Below are 18,700 nucleotides of genomic sequence, written 5' to 3' on the forward strand. Positions count from 1 at the left end.
GGAAACACTCCCTGTTGGAGCAGATGTGTTTCAGTCAGCAGCCAAGCCCAGCCATGGGAGATGAAAAGGATTTTTTGACAGTTGGGGGGAATATCTCATTTACTGCAGCAGGGCACTCTGTCACTTCAGACAAAGTTATGGCTGCAACACTTTTGTCTTTCCACTCAAAATTATTAATTTATACCCTAAACTCTGCTGTGCAAACACATTTACCTACTTTGCGGACCCCCTCAAACTCACACCGTCAGGATGGTGGGGGGTGGGGGGGGGGCGACGTGGCTGCATTCATCACTTCATCCAAGGACGAGCAACATCACCAGCCTCGCCAGGCATGCCGTCCACCTCCGCCACGTGGAGCTCCACAACACAGTGCTGCGCCACAGGCACCTGCACAAAATAGTCGTGCAACTACACATACACCCACTGTATTGTGACCCAATGGGTGGCATCAAGTGAAGGTGTTCATGGAGAACCTCATGAAAGGGACTTATTGCACAAGCCAGTCAAGAATGGCCAAGACGTGGCAATCGTGGTGACAATATAATGATGATATATACTGCCAACAATACTCTATCACATCACTCCTCACACCCACTCAAACCTCATCCTCAACTTACCTGCACTTACTCACCTCCCCAGTACTCATCCCACCACTACCACTCAACCCAGTGCCGAAGGAGTTGTGGGGTGGGGGCGGTGATGTGGAAGATAGAGTGTAGGAGAATGAGTAAGTGTGCTCACTTTGGCTGACGTAGTTAGGTCATTGAAGCACTTCCTGCACTGTATCCAGGTGCGGGATATGTTGCTGGTGCTGCTGACCTCCTCTGCACCTCGAGCCAGACCTTCTTGGTGGCAGAGGCAGGCCACTTCCCCCCGTCGGCCGGGTAGAAGATCTGTCTCCTCCTCCTCACCCCATCCAGTAAGACCTGGAGTGAGGCATCATTAAACCTGGGAGCAGCCTTTCCCCTGGGCTGCCCCATGGCTGTTTGCTGCAGGAGCAGCATTGGAGGACTGCCCCTTTAAATAGGGCTCCTCCAGCTGACAGCCTGTGATGCGGGTGCGCAGTCCGCCCACTGCGCAGGTTTCCAACGGGAAACCCGGAAGCCAAGGTAAGTGGCTTCAATTTACTTGGGAAATAAGGAAGGGCAGGTGACAGAAGTGTTAGTGAGGGATCACTTTGGGACCAGTGATCATAATTCCATTAGTTTTAAGATAGCTATGGAGAATGATAGGTCTGGCCCAAAAGTTAAAATTCTAAATTGGGGAAAGGCCAATTTTGATGGTATTAGACAGGAACTTTCAGAAGTTGATTGGGAGAGTCTGTTGGCAGGCAAAGGGACGTCTGGTAAGTGGGAGGCTTTCAAAAGTGTGCTAACCAGGGTTCAGGGTAAGCACATTCCTTATAAAGTGAAGGGCAAGGCTGGTAGAAGTAGGGAACCTTGGATGACTCGGGAGATTGAGGCCCTAGTCAAAAAGAAGAAGGAGGCATATGACATGCATAGACAGCTGGGATCAAGTGGATCCCTTGAAGAGTATAGAGATTGCCGGAGTAGAGTTAAGAGAGAAATCAGGAGGGCAAAAAGGGGACATGAGATTGCTTTGGCAGATAAGGCAAAGGAGAATCCAAAGAGCTTCTACAAATACATAAAGGGCAAAAGAGTAACTAGGGAGAGAGTAGGGCCTCTTAAGGATCAACAAGGTCATCTATGTGCGGAACCACAAGAGATGGGTGAGATCCTAAATGAATATTTCACATCGGTATTTACGGTTGAGAAAGGCATGGATGTTAGGGAACGTGGGGAAATAAATAGTGATGTCTTGAGGAGTGTACATATTACAGAGAGGGAGGTGCTGGAAGTCTTAACGCGCATCAAGGTAGATAAATCTCGGGGACCTGATGAAATGTATCCCAGGACGTTATGGGAGGTTAGGGAGGAAATTGCGGGTCCCCTAGCAGAGATATTTGAATCATCGACAGCTACAGGTGAGGTGCCTGAAGATTGGAGCGTAGCAAATATTGTGCTTTTGTTTAAGAAGGGCGGCAGGGAAAAGCCTGGGAACTACAGACCGGTGAGCCTGACATCTGTAGTGGGTAAGTTGTTAGAGGGTATTCTGAGAGACAGGATCTACAGGCATTTGGAGAGGCAGGGACTGATTAGGAACAGTCAGCATGGTTTTGTGAGAGGAAAATCATGTCTCACGAATTTGATTGAGTTTTTTGAAGGGGTAACCAAGAAGATAGATGAGGGCTGTGCAGTAGACGTGGTCTACATGGACTTTAGCAAAGCCTTTGACAAGGTACCGCATGGTAGGTTGTTACATAAGGTTAAATCTCACGGGATCCAAGGTGAGGTAGCCAATTGGATACAAAATTGGATTGACGACAGAAGACAGAGGGTGGTTGTAGAGGGTTGTTTTTCAAACTGGAGGCCTGTGAACAGCGGTGTGCCTCAGGGATCGGTGCTGGGTCCGCTGTTATTTGTTATTTATATTAATGATTTGGATGAGAATTTAGGAGGCATGGTTAGTAAGTTTGCAGATGACACCAAGATTGGTGGCATTGTGGACAGTGAAGAAGGTTATTTAGGATTGCAACGGGATCTTGATAAATTGGGCCAGTGGGCCGATGAATGGCAGATGGAGTTTAATTTAGATAAATGTGAGGTGATGCATTTTGGTAGATCGAATCGGGCCAGGACCTACTCCGTTAATGGTAGGGCGTTGGGGAGAGTTATAGAACAAAGAGATCTAGGAGTACAGGTTCATAGCTCCTTGAAAGTGGAGTCACAGGTGGATAGGGTGGTGAAGAAGGCATTCAGCATGCTTGGTTTCATTGGTCAGAACATTGAATACAGGAGTTGGGATGTCTTGTTGAAGTTGTACAAGACATTAATAAGGCCACACTTGGAATACTGTGTACAGTTCTGGTCACCCTATTATAGAAAGGATATTATTAAACTAGAAAGAGTGCAGAAAAGATTTACTAGGATGCTACCGGGACTTGATGGTTTGACTTATAGGGAGAGGTTGGATAGACTGAGACTTTTTTCCCTGGAGAGTAGGAGGTTAAGGGGTGATCTTATAGAAGTCTATAAAATAATGAGGGGCATAGATAAGGTAGATAGTCAAAATCTTTTCCCAAAGGTAGGGGAGTCTATAACGAGGGGGCATAGATTTAAGGTGAGAGGGGAGAGATACGAAAGGGTCCAGAGGGGCAATTTTTTCACTCAAAGGGTGGTGAGTGTCTGGAACGAGCTGCCAGAGGCCGTAGTAGAGGCGGGTACAATTTTGTCTTTTAAAAAGCATTTGGACAGTTACATGGGTAAGATGGGTATAGAGGGATATGGGCCAAGTGCAGGCAATTGGGACTAGCTTAGTGGTATAAACTGGGCGACATGGACATGTTGGGCCGAAGGTCTGCTTCCATGTTGTAAACTTCTATGATTCTATGATTCTATTGCGTGGTGAACCCACCGATTTTATTGGGCGGGTTATCCACGCGCCCAATCGACCCCCGCTGCCAACCCACCTCTCTGGTAATATCGGGGCTATATCTGTGTTGGTGCTTGCAGCAGTTAGTGAGAATGATGGAAGGTACTGGCACAGTTAAGGCCAATGGCAATCCTAGCATGCTGTTCTTCTAGGCCTACAAGAAATGTATATGGTATGCTTTCTCCACCTTCAAACAAGTGTGTGCATACTATGAGTGATGTTTCAATGGTTGAGTATATGCCTATGTGTAATTGTGTGATTAAATAGAGGGACAAGACATGATAAGAGCAGGATGATAGCCCTGAGCTTCGAAGAGATATATGGCATCATCCTCCCCTACTCCCTTGATCTTCTCAATAGCCAACGATGTCCAGCATGGACTCCTGAAAGGGAGTCAAGGGCTTGTAATTTCTGGGGCCCTCCTCCACTATGGGTCTATTTCCTTTCTCTATGTGCTGTCTTGTCCTGCAAGCACAGAATTAGTCTCATGATGTTGCAAGTTTAAGGAGCACGTACAGTGACAGACAATGGCCATCTCACAGCCCATCCTGTGTATCTGTAAATTAACACACATCATATAGCTAAGTTGTGTTAGGAGGATTTACTGCATGAAGGCCTTTTAAGATTTAAATACATAGAAATCATGGCCTAAATTTTAACTAGGAGGCGGGATCTCAGCGGGGTGGGGGGTCAATAATTGGGTGGCAAACCCGGAGAAAAAAATTGTGTGGTTTCTCGAGCAATCGTGACTCAATTGAAGCCACTTAACTCAATTTCTGGGTTTTGTGTCCTCAAGCTGCATGGCGGGTGGACTGCACACCCGCATGACGCGTTTAAAGTGCACTATTTAAAGGACTACCCTAACAATGCATTTTGAAGGAGAAAGGAGGCTAAAATAAATATGCAACGTTCCAGGGCCAAACCAGCACCTAGGTTCTCCAATGCCATCCTGGGGACATGGCTGGGCGCAGTGAGAAGCAGGAGGGAGGTGGTTTATCCAGCAGACAGGAATATGAAACCTGGGGGTTCTGGCGCAAAGAAGGTGTGGCTGGAGGTGGCAGAACAAATCAGCAGCAGGAGCACACTGTCCCGGTCGTGGCTGCAATACTGAAAGAGATTTAATGACCTAACCAGGTCAGGAAAATTGAGTACAGTTACTGATTGACCTGCATTCTATGGTGAACATTACCCCCCCCTCACACTGCCCTGCGAAGCCTACTCCATCACATCACTCCTCACACCCACTTAAGGCTCAGTGTCAAGTTACCTTCACTTTCTTCACCCCCCCAATTTGTGCACCTACCCGTCCCACTTACCCCAATCCTGATCCAATGTGATCAATCTGTCTGATAGTCACCCTTTGATGTATCTGCTTCATTGTCATCCTGACCCAAAGCAATGCATCCATTGGGTGACCACTTCACCCTCAATCACTCACATGTCTGTACTTTCTCCTCTTGTAGGAGAAGAGAGCACAAACTGCAAGGGAGAGGACGAGGACTGGAGGGGGGCCTCCACAAATCGTGGCCTTCACAGAGGCCTAGGAGGAGGCGTTGGAGATAAGCCGGACAGTGGAGTGCCTGGCCGTAGGGGATGCCGAGACTGGCACCCTGTAAATGTCTGATGACAGAACTTTAACATCCCTCACATACAACATGGATTGATGTTATCCGTAATTGACCTGTTGCACACCTCATTATGCTCATCACAACATTACTTCTGCAATGATTATTAATATTGCTGTATGTTCTCTTTCAGGGCATCACGGACTGAAGACGTAGTTGAGGGCAATTCCTCAGAGGAGCTCCCTGCCTCTGAGGGTGCACCGTCACATCTTAGCGAGCCATCCATCAGCGCAAATACTCACACCTTGTTGCGTCCTATTAGAGAGGTGGTTGGGTTGTCACCTGGTGAGTCAACACACACACAAGTGAGCACAAGCAGACACTGGTGGCAGGGGCAGTGGTGGAGAGTCCACGTCAGTGGGCGCACTTCTCTCCAAGCTCTGCTCAGCTTGGCACAGATGCTGAACCCGGGTGCCATCCTTGAGAAGGAGAATGATGGAAGTACAGGAGCAACTTTACGAGTAGAAAACGTGCCATGCACACTCTCCACAATAGCGGAGAGGATGAGGAGTCCAACTCCGTCGTTAGTGGATTGGTGGCGCAGATAAGTGCGGGAATGTCTGCGATGGAGAGAATGGCAGCATCCATTGAACTTCAAGCACGGCTCACAAATGAGTCCATTTAGGCCCTGGCAACAGCCGTGCAAACTCAGGGCGAACTACATTCTGCTGCCTTAGACAGGCAGACAGATACATTAGCACTGGCCTTACAAGGCATCACACATGTCCTGCAGAATGGTAGGTGTGATGTGGCCCTGGCCCAGGAAAGGGATAATGGCGAAAGGGGACATGGAAGTGGGGATGCCACTCAAAGCGCTCCCATGTCTCACCCGTTGCCCGCCCCCCCCTCAACCGCTACCCGCAAAGCTGCCTCCTCTCCAGATGGCCGAATCTGCCCCTGCATAGGTGCAGGTGGAGCAGTCTCCAAAACCCAGAGGTCATAGGCCAAAAGCATCTATGCAGTCCAGGCATGTACCTGAGCAACCTACCACTGCATCTGCTGCAGCCATAGGGGATCCACCACTTAGAAGCGTTAGGAAGAGGAAATTGAAGGTTTTGTAATCACCAAGGGTATGTACAAGGGTTTCTGACAGACCATCATGTTTTTCATTTATATTTGGTTTCTGTTAAATTCACATTAAATATTATGATTCTCACCACCACTGCCACGTCTTGCCCATTCTTGAGTCCCTTTGGTGAATGCGCCCTTACATGTGGTGGCTCATAAATGGCGAGACTTGATACCAACCATTGGGTGCGTCATTTGCAATGGGTGTATGTGTGTTGTATGACTGTTTTGTGCAACTTAGGGTGGTTGGCAGGGGGTTGTGGTGGTCCTTACAGGTGGTCTGAGTACTTGGCTGTAGTCACTTTGCAGATCTCCCTATGAGAATCTATCAAATATAAGTGACTGCTGGCATGATGAGCAGCCAGGTGAGACGCTGTTCTGCTGATGGTTTGCCCATCCTCATCATCCTCATCAGCTTCCTCGTCTTCTTCAATGTCGTTGGCAGATGCGGCTGCTTTTGGAGCGCATGGGAACTCATTCACCGCTAACCCTCTCTGTTGAGCGATGTTATGCAGGACACAACACATGACTATTTTTCACAGAATCATAGAAAGTTATGGCACAGAAGGAGGCCGTTCGGCCCATCGTGTTTGTGCCGGCCGAAAGTGAGCTATCCAGCTAAATCCCACTTTCCAGCACTTGTTCCGTAGCCCGATAGATTACGGCACTTCAAGTGCACATCCAAGTACTTTTTAAATGTGTTGAGGGTTTCAGCCTTTACCACCCTTTCAGGCAGTGAGTTCCAGACCCCCACCACCCTCTGGGTGAAAACATTTCTCCTCAGCTCCCGTCTAATCCTTCTACCAATTATTTTAAATCTATGCCCACTGGTCACTGATCCCTCTGCTAAGGGAAATAGGCCCTCCCTATCCATTCTATCTAATCCCGTCATAATTTTATATACCACAATTAAATCTCCCCTCAGCCTCCTTTGTTCCAAAGAAAATAACCCCAGCCTATCCAATCTTTTCTCATAGCTAAAATTCTCCAGCCCTGGCAACGTCCTCATAAATCTACTCGGTACCCTCTCTAGTGCAATCACATCTTTCCTGTAATGTGGTGACCAGAACTGTACACAGTACTCAAGCTGTGGCCTAACCAATGATTTACACAGTTCTAGCATAACCTCCCTACTCTTATATTCTATGCCTCGGCTAATAAAGGAAAGTATCTTTTATGCCTTTTTAACCACCCTATCTACCTGTCCTGCTACCTTCAGGGATCTGTGGACATGCACTCCAAGGTCCCTTTGTTCCTCTACACCTCTCAGTATCCTCCCATTTATTGTGTACTCCCTTGCCTTGTTTGCCCTCCCCAAATGCATTACCTCACACTTCTCTGGATTGAATTCCATTTGCCACTTTTCTGCCCACCTGACCAGTCCATTGGTATCTTCCTGCAGAATACAGCTTTCCTCCTCACTATCAACCACACGGTCAATTTTTGTATCATCTGCATTGATCAAGCCCCCCACATTCAAGTCCAAATCATTAATATATACCACAAAACGCAAAGGACCGAGTACTGAGCCTTGCAGGACCCCACTGGAAACAATCTTCCAGTCGCAAAAACACCCGTCAACCATTACCCTTTGCTTCCTGCCACTGTGCCAATTTTGGATCCAACTAGCCACTTTCACTTGGTATCTTGATCCCATGAGCTTTTACTTATTTGACCAGTCTGCCATGTGGGACCTTGTCAAAAGCCTTGCTAAAATCCGTGTATACTACATGGACCCTCCTTGTTACCTGCTCAAAAAATTCAATCAAGTTAGTCAGACATGACCTTCCCTTAACAAATCATTGCTGACTGTCCTTGAGTAACCCGTGCCTTTCTAAATGACGTGAAAGCGCCCTTACATGTGGTGGCTCATGAACGGCGAGACTTGATGCTACCCATTGGGTGCATCGTTTGCAATGGGTCTATGTGTTGTTGTATGACTGTTTTGTGCAACCTGGGATGGTTCGGAGGGGGGGAGGTTGTGGTGGTCCTTACAGGTGGTCTGAGTACTTGGCTGTAGTCATTTTGAAGATCTCCCCATGAGAATCTATCAAATATGAGTGACTCCCTGGCATGACGAGTAGCCAGATGAGATGCTGCACTGCCGGTGGTTCGCCCATCCTCATCCTCATCCTCATTCTCCTCGTCTTCTTCAATGTTGATGGCAGGTGCGGCTGCTTCTGGAACGCATGGGAACTCATCCACCGCTAACCCTCTCTGTTGAGCGATGTTATGCAGGACACAACATATGACTTTTTCATAGAATCATAAAAAGTTACGGCACAGAAGGAGGCCATTCGGCCCATTGTGTCCATGCCGGCCAGAAAAGAGCTATCCAGCTTAATCCCACTTTCCAGCACTTGTTCCGTAGCCCTGTAGATTAGCGCACTTCAAGTGCACATCCAAATACTTTTTAAATGAGTTGAGGGTTTCTGCCTCTACCACCCTTTCAGGCAGTGAGTTCCAGACCCCCACCACCCTCTGGGTGAAAAAATTTCTCCTTAGCTCCCGTCTAATCCTTCTACCAATTACTTTAAATCTATGCCCCCTGGTCAAATAAGGGAGAAACAATTATGTTTTAAGCTATTATTATTTTACATCTATGTTAATAAAAATCTTACATATGCTTATTCTTCTTGTCTGCAAACCTTACAACCTGTTATGATTTTTGGCAGTGCTTTTAGGTCAACAATTTACATTGAAACTGCCCATTTTAATAATCATGACGACTTATGCTGTCCCTCAGAATCAATTCCAATAATTTGCCCACCACCGAGGTTAGACTGACTGGCCTATAATTACTCGGTCGATCTCTTTCTCCCTTTTTAAATAATGGTACAACGTTAGCAGTCCTCCAATCCTCCAGCACCACCCCTGTGGCCAGGGAGGATTGGAAAATGATGGTCAGAGCATCCTCTATTTCCTCCCTTGCTTCTGTTAGCAGCCTATCTACTTTCAAAGATGCTAAATCCCTTAATACTTTCTCTCTCACTATGCTTATCCCATCCAATATTTCACACTCCTCCTCCTTAACTACAATCTCTGCATTGTCCCCCTCTTTTGTGAAGACAGACACAAAGTATTCATTAAGAACCATACCCACATCTTCAGCCTCCACACATAGGTTACCTTTTTGGTCTCTAGTAGGCCCTACTCTTTCCTTAGTTGTCCACTTGCTGTTTATGTATTTACAAAACATTTTTGGGTTTTCCTTAATTTTATTTGCCAGTATTTTTTCATGCCCTCTCTTTGCTTTCCTAATTTCCTTTTTAATTTCACCCCTACACTTTCTATAGGCTTTCTGCAGTACTGAGCTCTTGGTTTCTGACATAAGCTTCCCTTTTTTGCCTTATCTTACCCTGTATGCTCCTTGTCATCCAGGGGGCTCTAGATTTGGCAGCCCCACCCTTTTTCTTTGTGGGAACATGTTTATTCTGAACACCTTGAATCTCCCCCTTGAATGCCTCCCACTGCTCTGACACTGATTTACCTTCAAGTAGCTGTTTCCAGTCGACTTTTGCAAAACATGACTGGACAGATGGTCTGAGAAAGCAGGGCAAAGAACAAGGGAAGTCTAGATTAAACTGCATTTATTTCAATGCAAGAAGTCTGATGGGCAAGGCAGATGAACTCAGGGCATGGATGGGTACATGGGACTGGGATGTTATAGCTATTACTGAAACATGGCTAAGGGAGGGGCAGGATTGGCAGCTCAATGTTCCAGGGTACAGATGCTATAGGAAAGATAGAGCAGGAGGTAAGAGAGGAGGGGGAGTTGCGTTCTTGATTAGGGAGAACATCACGGCAGTAGTGAGAGGGGATATATCCGAGGGTTCGCCCACTGAGTCTATATGGGGAGAACTGAAAAATAAGAAGGGAGAGATCACTTTGATAGGATTGTATTACAGACCCCCAAATAGTCAATGGGAAATTGAGGAGCAAATATGTAAGGAGATTACAGACAGCTGCAAGAAAAATAGGGTGGTAATAGTAGGGGACTTTAACTTTCCCAACATTGACTGGGACAGCCATAGCATTAGGGGCTTGGATGGGGAGAAATTTGTTGAGTGTATTCAGGAGGAATTTCTCATTCAGTATGTGGATGGCCCGACTAGAGAGGGGGCAAAACTTGACCTCCTCTTGGGAAATAAGGAAGGGCAGGTGACAGAAGTTAGGTCATTGAAGCACTTCCTGCACTGTATCCAGGTGCGGGATATGTTGTGGTGCTGCTGACCTCCTCTGCCACCTCGAGCCAGACCTTCTTGGTGGCAGAGGCAGGCCACTTCCTCCCGTCCGCCGGGTAGAAGATCTCTCTCCTCTTCCTCACCCCATCCAGTAAGACCTGGAGTGAGGCATCATTAAACCTGGGAGCAGCCTTTCCCCTGGGCTGCCCCATGGCAGTTTGCTGCAGGAGCAGCATTGGAGGACTGCCCCTTTAAATAGGGCTCCTCCAGCTGACAGCCTGTGATGCGGGTGCGCAGTCCGCCCACTGCGCAGGTTTCCAACGGGAAACCCGGAAGCCAAGGTAAGTGGCTTCAATTTACTTGGGAAATAAGGAAGGGCAGGTGACAGAAGTGTTAGTGAGGGATCACTTTGGGACCAGTGATCATAATTCCATTAGTTTTAAGATAGCTATGGAGAATGATAGGTCTGGCCCAAAAGTTAAAATTCTAAATTGGGGAAAGGCCAATTTTGATGGTATTAGACAGGAACTTTCAGAAGTTGATTGGGAGAGTCTGTTGGCAGGCAAAGGGACATCTGGTAAGTGGGAGGCTTTCAAAAGTGTGCTAACCAGGGTTCAGGGTAAGCACATTCCTTATAAAGTGAAGGGCAAGGCTGGTAGAAGTAGGGAACCTTGGATGACTCGGGAGATTGAGGCCCTAGTCAAAAAGAAGAAGGAGGCATATGACATGCAAAGGCAGCTGGGATCAAGTGGATCCCTTGAAGAGTATAGAGATTGCCGGAGTAGAGTTAAGAGAGAAATCAGGAGGGCAAAAAGGGGACATGAGATTGCTTTGGCAGATAAGGCAAAGGAGAATCCAAAGAGCTTCTACAAATACATAAAGGGCAAAAGAGTAACTAGGGAGAGAGTAGGGCCTCTTAAGGATCAACAAGGTCATCTATGTGCGGAACCACAAGAGATGGGTGAGATCCTGAATGAATATTTCACATCGGTATTTACGGTTGAGAAAGGCATGGATGTTAGGGAACTTGGGGAGATAAATAGTGATGTCTTGAGGAGTGTGCATATTAGAGAGGGAGGTGCTGGAAGTCTTAACGCGCATCACGGTAAATAAATCTCCGGGACCTGATGAAATGTATCCCAGGACGTTATGGGAGGTTAGGGAGGAAATTGCGGGTCCCCTAGCAGAGATATTTGAATCATCGACAGCTACAGGTGAGGTGCCTGAAGATTGGAGCGTAGCAAATGTTGTGCCTTTGTTTAAGAAGGGCGGCAGGGAAAAGCCTGGGAACTACAGACCGGTGAGCCTGACATCTGTAGTGGGTAAGTTGTTAGAGGGTATTCTGAGAGACAGGATCTACAGGCATTTGGAGAGGCAGGGACTGATTAGGAACAGTCAGCATGGTTTTGTGAGAGGAAAATCATGTCTCACGAATTTGATTGAGTTTTTTGAAGGGGTAACCAAGAAGATAGATGAGGGCTGTGCAGTAGACGTGGTCTACATGGACTTTAGCAAAGCCTTTGACAAGGTACCGCATGGTAGGTTGTTACATAAGGTTAAATCTCACTGGATCCAAGGTGAGGTAGCCAATTGGATACAAAATTGGATTGACGACAGAAGACAGAGGGTGGTTGTAGAGGGTTGTTTTTCAAACTGGAGGCCTGTGACCAGCGGTGTGCCTCAGGGATCGGTGCTGGGTCCGCTGTTATTTGTTATTTATATTAATGATTTGGATGAGAATTTAGGTTTGCAGTAAGTTTGCAGATGACACCAAGATTGGTGGCATTGTGGACAGTGAAGAAGGTTATCTAGGATTGCAACGGGATCTTGATAAATTGGGCCAGTGGGCCGATGAATAGCAGATGGAGTTTAATTTAGATAAATGTGAGGTGATGCATTTTGGTAGATCGAATCAGGCCAGGACCTACTCCGTTAATGGTAGGGCGTTGGGGAGAGTTATAGAACAAAGAGATCTAGGAGTACAGGTTCATAGCTCCTTGAAAGTGGAGTCACAGGTGGATAGGGTGGTGAAGAAGGCATTCAGCATGCTTGGTTTCATTGGTCAGAATATTGAATACAGGAGTTGGGATGTCTTGTTGAAGTTGTACAAGACATTAGTAAGGCCACACTTGGAATACTGTGTACAGTTCTGGTCACCCTATTATAGAAAGGATATTATTAAACTAGAAAGAGTGCAGAAAAGATTTACTAGGATGCTACCGGGACTTGATGGTTTGACTTATAGGGAGAGGTTGGATAGACTGAGACTTTATTCCCTGGAGAGTAGGAGGTTTAGGGGTGATCTTATAGAAGTCTATAAAATAATGAGGGGCATAGATAAGGTAGATAGTCAAAATCTTTTCCCAAAGATAGGGGAGTCTATAACGAGGGGCCATAGATTTAAGGTGAGAGGGGAGAGATACGAAAGGGTCCAGACGGGCAATTTTTTCACTTAAAGGGTGGTGAGTGTCTGGAACGAGCTGCCAGAGGCAGTAGTAGAGGCGGGTACAATTTTGTCTTTTAAAAAGCATTTGGACAGTTACATGGGTAAGATGGGTATAGAGGGATATGGGCCAAGTGCAGGCAATTGGGACTAGCTTAGTGGTATAAACTGGGCGACATGGGCATGTTGGGCCGAAGGGCCTGTTTCCATGCTGTAAACTTCTATGATTCTATGAAATCACTTCTCAGCTTAGTAAAATTGGCTTTTCTCCAATTTAGAACTTTTACTGCTGTTCTATCTCTGTCCTTTTCCATAACTATGCTAAATCCAACTGAATTATGATCACTACCACCATAATGCTCTCCCACTGATACTCCTTCTACCTGCCCAGCTTTATTCCCTAAAACTAAATCCAGAACTGCACCCCCACCACCCCCCCCCCACCCACCACCTCGTTGGGCTTACTACGTACTGGCTAAAAAAGTTCTTCTGAATGCAATTTAAGAATTCTGCGCCCTCTATACCTTTTGCGCTGATTGTATCATAGTTAATATTAGAGTAGTTGAAAATCCCTACTATTACTGCCCTATTGTTTTTGCACTTCTCAGAAATTTGCCTACATATTTGTTCTTCTATTTCCCTCTGACTATTATTCTACACACCCTCGCTGGTTCGTACTGAAGGGCTCCCCCAGATCAATCCAGGCACTGGAAGCACATCTTCAGCATTCCTATGGCTTGCACTATGACAGGCCCGGTGGGTGACTGTCGTAACGCTTCTGTGCCTCGCTAATGGGGTTCCTCAAAGGTGTCATGAGCCACGTCTGCAGGGGATATCCCTTGTCTCCAAGGAGCCCTCCCTTATGTGTGTCTTGTGCGTGGAAGAGGGCTGGGATGTTGGATTCGCACAGAATGAAGGAATCATGGCAGCTGACCGGGAATTTGGCACACACCTGCAGAAATTTCTTCCGGTGGTCGCAAACCAGTTGCGCATTGATAGAGTGACATCCCTTTCTGTTTATGAACATTCCTGGCTCATGTGGAGGTGCTCGGATTGCCACGGGTACAGGATCATTTGCGTCCTGTGCCCGTGGGAAGCCTGCCAGAGAGTGAAAACCCACAGCCCTCTCATTCTGGCTGATGTCGCGATGGGGAAGTTGACATGGTGGAATGCCCTGGCAAACAAGCCATCTGTGACCTGTCGTATACACTTATGGGCAGACAATTGAGAGATCCTGGTGGTGTCACCGGTGGCACCCTGGGTGGATCTGGAGGCAAAGAAATTGAGGGCAGCGGTGACTTTAACTGCGACAGGCAATGCATGGCCACTGGGCCAAGTCGGGAGCAGCACTGCATGAAGGAAGCTCAGCCTCTGCCTGTAGACCCTCTCACGAGGGTAGTGCCTCCTGCGACGTCAGGCTCTATGTTGTTCCCCTCTCAGCTCTTCTGCAGGTCCCTGTGGCGCACCTCTGTCTTGTGGAGCTGCAACTGCCATAACTGCACGCCGTGCCTGGCGCAGATGGTGATGTACCTCCTCCTCAGATGTAGTGCTGAATACATCAATTGCACCGCCTAAGTTGATGGTGTGTGTCAGTTTGAGGGGGTCCAAAATGCAGGCAAATACGTCTGAACAGAAGAATTTTGAGTGTGAACAAAGAAATCTGTGTCTAAACACTAAGAACTCCCTGCCAAATGTTTGTCTGAGAGAATTGCTTGCCTTGCTGTAAAAACTCACCTTTTATCCCCATTTGTCAATCACTGGTTTAAATGTCCAAATGGCTGCCGGCTGCAACTCGCCTCCGTTTCCATGGCGTGTTTCAGAGGCCACGGGAGACAAGTTCAGGCAGAGTTAGAATCATTTGTCTACCTCAATCCGCACAAATTTAATTGATTTCCCGCTCCACACTTTTAAAATATTTACTGCGGCAACACCCCCCCCCACCCCGCCCCCGCTTCCAACCCACCCATTCTTCAGGGTTAAAATCATGCCCCATCACACAGAAACAGACTGTTCGATCCTACCAGCCTGTGTCGGCATTACCCGCCACACAAGCAAATCATACAAATCACATTTACCTGTCCTTTTCCTGCATCCTTTTATCCCATTTTTCTTCATCCACCTATCAAATCCAATCTTGAATGTTGACACAGCCTCAACCACGAACCCTGGAAGTGATTTTTAACAGCCTCACAACTCTGCATAAAGAAGTTTCTCTTGCCCTCTTCTATCATATCGCCCTGTAATCTGCATTGTGCTAATGAAAAAAGATCCACTTTTTTAAGTCTTTGCACATACCATGCAGCATCCAAGTGAATCTGCATAGTACGCTCTCTATAAAGCATCATATTCTTCCTATAGTGTGGAGCCCAATACTGCAAAAGATACTGTAACTGAAGTCTTATTAAGGTTTTATATGGGTTCATCATAACCTCTTGGTGTTTATATTCTCTATCTCTTGTGATAAAACCTAGAATCCCATTCGTTTTTTTATAGCCGTATCAACCTGAAGTGCTGCATTTAATATTCTGTGAATCTGTCTTTATCTCCAAATTGTTCTGCTCTTCCACAGCACTGAGCCTATTTCTATTCAGAGTATAATTACTGCTGTTATTTTTTTACCAAAATGTATTACCTCACACTGACATTGAATTCCATTTGTCACATTTTAGCCCATCTTATCAATATCCCTTTGCAGCTTCCTTTGGTCTCCAAAAGAATTAACCATACCTGCTATTTTGTATCATTTGCAAATTTCAACACCTCTCCCTCTAGGCTTATATCCAAATCATTGATTTACAAACTGAACAGAAGTGGTCCAGAATTGAATTCTGTAGGACATCACTACCTACTTCAATCAAGCTCTACTAGCTACCTATAGCTTATCTCCTACTGACCACTGAATTTTCACTCTCTGCAAATTCTAAAGGACTCTTTTAGAAGCACTATTGCATACAGGCTTAGTACGTGAAGAAGCTTTGGAGATCCGTATATGGACCTAAATCACTGCCCTAATTCCTGATTTTTTTGCAAGGCATACTATTGTTCAGTCATAGAATCATAGAATGATACAGCACAGGAGGAGGCCATTCGGCCTATTGTGCCTGTGCCGGCTCTTTGAAAGAGCTATCTAATTAGTTCCATTCCCCTGCTCTTTCCCCAAAGCCCTGTAAATTTTTCCCCTTCAAGTATTTATCCAATTTCCTTTTGCAAATTATTATTGAATATGCGTCCACCACCCTTTCAGGCAGTGCATTCTAGATCCTAACAACTCGCTGCCTAAATTTTTTTTTCCTCATTTCGCCTCTGGTGTTACCGACCTTTCTGCCACTGGAAACAGTTTCACCTTATTTGCTCTATCAAAACCCTACATGGTTTTGAACACCTCCATCAAATTTCCCCTTAACCTTCTCTGCTCTAAGGAGATAAGACCCAGTTCCTCTAGTCTCTCCATGTAACTAAAGTCTTTCATCCCTGGTATCATTCTAGTAAATCTCCTCTGCACCCTCGCTAAGGCCCTGACATCCTTCCTAAAGCGTGGTGCCCAGAATTGGCCACAATACTCCAAATAGAGCCTAACCAGTGTTTTAGAAAGGGTTAGCTTAAATTCCTTGCTTTGTACTTTATGCCTTTATTTATAAACTCAAGGATCCCGTATGCCTTTTAACTTGTCCTGCCACCTTCAAAGGCTTGTGTACGTACACTCCCAGGTCTTTCTGTTCCTGCACCCCCTTTAAAATTGTACCATTTAGTTTATATTGCCTCTCTTCATTCTTCCTACCAAAATGAATCACTTCACACTTCTCTGCGTTAAATTTCATCTACCATGTATCTGCCCATTTCACCAGTCTGTCTATGTCCTCCGAGTTTCGTGTCATCTGCAAACTTTGAAATTATGCCCTGTATACCCAAGTCCAGGTCATTAATCTATAACAAAAACAGCAGTAGTCCCAACATTGACCCCTGGGGGACACTACTGCACACTTCCCTCCAGTCTAAAAAACAACCATTCACCACCACTCTCTGCTTTCTATCCCTTAGCCAATTTCGTATCTATGCAGCAACTGCCCTTTTAATCCCACGGGCTTCAGTTTTGCTGACAACTCTATTATGTGGTACTTTATCAAATGCCTTTTGAAAGTCCATATACACAACATCAACTGCACTCCTCTCGTCAATCCTTTCTGTTACTTCATCACAGACAGGCTGGTCTTGTTGATATGATTTTTTAAAAAGCATCTGTCATATTTGTATTTCTTGTTGGACCCCTTTACTTTCATCTATGTATACTTTGCAATAGTTTTTGTTTTAAAAAAAAAGCATTGTTTTGTACATTTTTGTTTTTGTTTCAGATTTGGTTTGCCTTTTACAGCTATTTGGTTATAGTACAAGAAACCAAAAAGTATTCTAATTAGTAGTTGATCAGTGTGACAAATTTCAATTTTACATTATTGCACAGAAATGATTCTTTACATTGTTCAGTTTTCGTAATGTGGAACTAGGGTACAGTAACATGAGTCTGTATCTTTACCTATAGGTGGTGCTCTTGAATCCAAAAGATATTGCAAAACAATACATCAAAACTTGGTTTCTGATTGACCTAGCTGCAGCATTTCCTCTGGACTCTATATTGTTCCTTATTAAGGTAAGAATACTAAGCTGGATTTACTCAAAAACATTTACATAACAAGCTACTTAATTTCTTCAGACTACAAATCTATATGTGTTATTAAAAAACATCTTTGCATGTGTGCACTTACTGTCCACAAATATTATTTCCTGTAATAGTTTTTATGTCAACTTTTATAATGGAAACTTCCTATGTAAACATTTATAATGGGAATCTGCATGTAAATATTGATGTAAACTATAATGGGAAAACTGTATATAAACACCTCATCATCTTGATTTGTTGATGAACCAATCAAATCACTCAGAATGATTCTTGAAAGCATTTTTCTGCCTTTTTTCAATAACTACAAACTCTAATAACTTAAATAAAGTTTTAAACAAAATTTTAAAAGTCACAAAATTACACATTTCACAATAGCGTTCTTAAATTTATCCATTGAATTGTTTTTTAAAGTTTATACCCGAATGCCTCAACCTCAAAAGCCTGGGCTTGAACTTGATATTTTGCCTAAAGCCATCTAAATGTATGTAGTGTGCACAATTTCCTCGGATTTTTCAACTCATAAGCTACCAAAATAAAAGAATATTTTTCTCTTTCAGTCTCCAAATCTATTTAGTTGTTTTTCACATTTTTTGGAACAAAAATTAGAGAAGAAATTTCAAAAGCTTTATTCAGGTAAAATTTAACTTGAGTTTTTTTTAAACAGAGAGACTGTGGGCCCGATATTACCAGAGCGGCGGGGGTTGGGGGGGGTGGGGGGGGGGGCGGGCGATTGGCCACGTGGGTAACGCGCCCGGTGAAATCAGTCTGCCCCGCACGCAATCGCAGGCTAATTGGATCCACTTACCTCTTGTTCCGGGTTCCCTGTTGCTAAGCTGCGCGGCGGGCGGACTGCGCATGCGCAGTAAGGTCTGTCAGCTGGAGGAGCTCTATTTAAAGGGGCAGTCCTCCACTGACTGATGCTGCAAGAAATAGGAAAAATTACAGCATGGAGCAGCCCGGGGGAAGGCTGCTCCCAGGTTTAATGATGCCTCACTCCAGGTATCATTAGATGGGGTGAGGAGGAGGGGGAGGACAGAGATCTTCCCCCCGGCGGGCGGGAGGAAGCAGCCTGCCTCTGCCACCAGGAAGGCCTGGCTCGAGGTGGCAGAGGAGGTCACCTGCACCACCAACATATCGCCCACCTGCACACAGTGCAGGAGGCGCTCCAATGACCTAAGTAGGTCAGCCAAAGTGAGTACACTTACTCATTCCCCTA

The 18,700-nt window shown here is 45.6% G+C and overlaps 1 protein-coding gene across 1 annotated transcript in view; it reads left to right on the forward strand.

Moving 5' to 3' along the window:
• The first annotated feature begins 14,421 nt into the window (after positions 1-14,421).
• Positions 14,422-18,700, forward strand: part of LOC137326836 (potassium/sodium hyperpolarization-activated cyclic nucleotide-gated channel 2-like) — a 43,325-nt gene continuing 39,046 nt past the window's right edge. The window contains exons 1-2 of the mRNA XM_067992216.1: positions 14,422-14,505; positions 17,347-17,454. Of these exons, the coding sequence (XP_067848317.1) occupies positions 14,422-14,505; positions 17,347-17,454 (192 nt within the window). The remainder of the gene's footprint in view (positions 14,506-17,346; positions 17,455-18,700) is intronic.

The sequence above is a fragment of the Heptranchias perlo genome, chromosome 11 (assembly GCF_035084215.1).
Source record: "Heptranchias perlo isolate sHepPer1 chromosome 11, sHepPer1.hap1, whole genome shotgun sequence".
NCBI lineage: Eukaryota > Metazoa > Chordata > Chondrichthyes > Hexanchiformes > Hexanchidae > Heptranchias > Heptranchias perlo.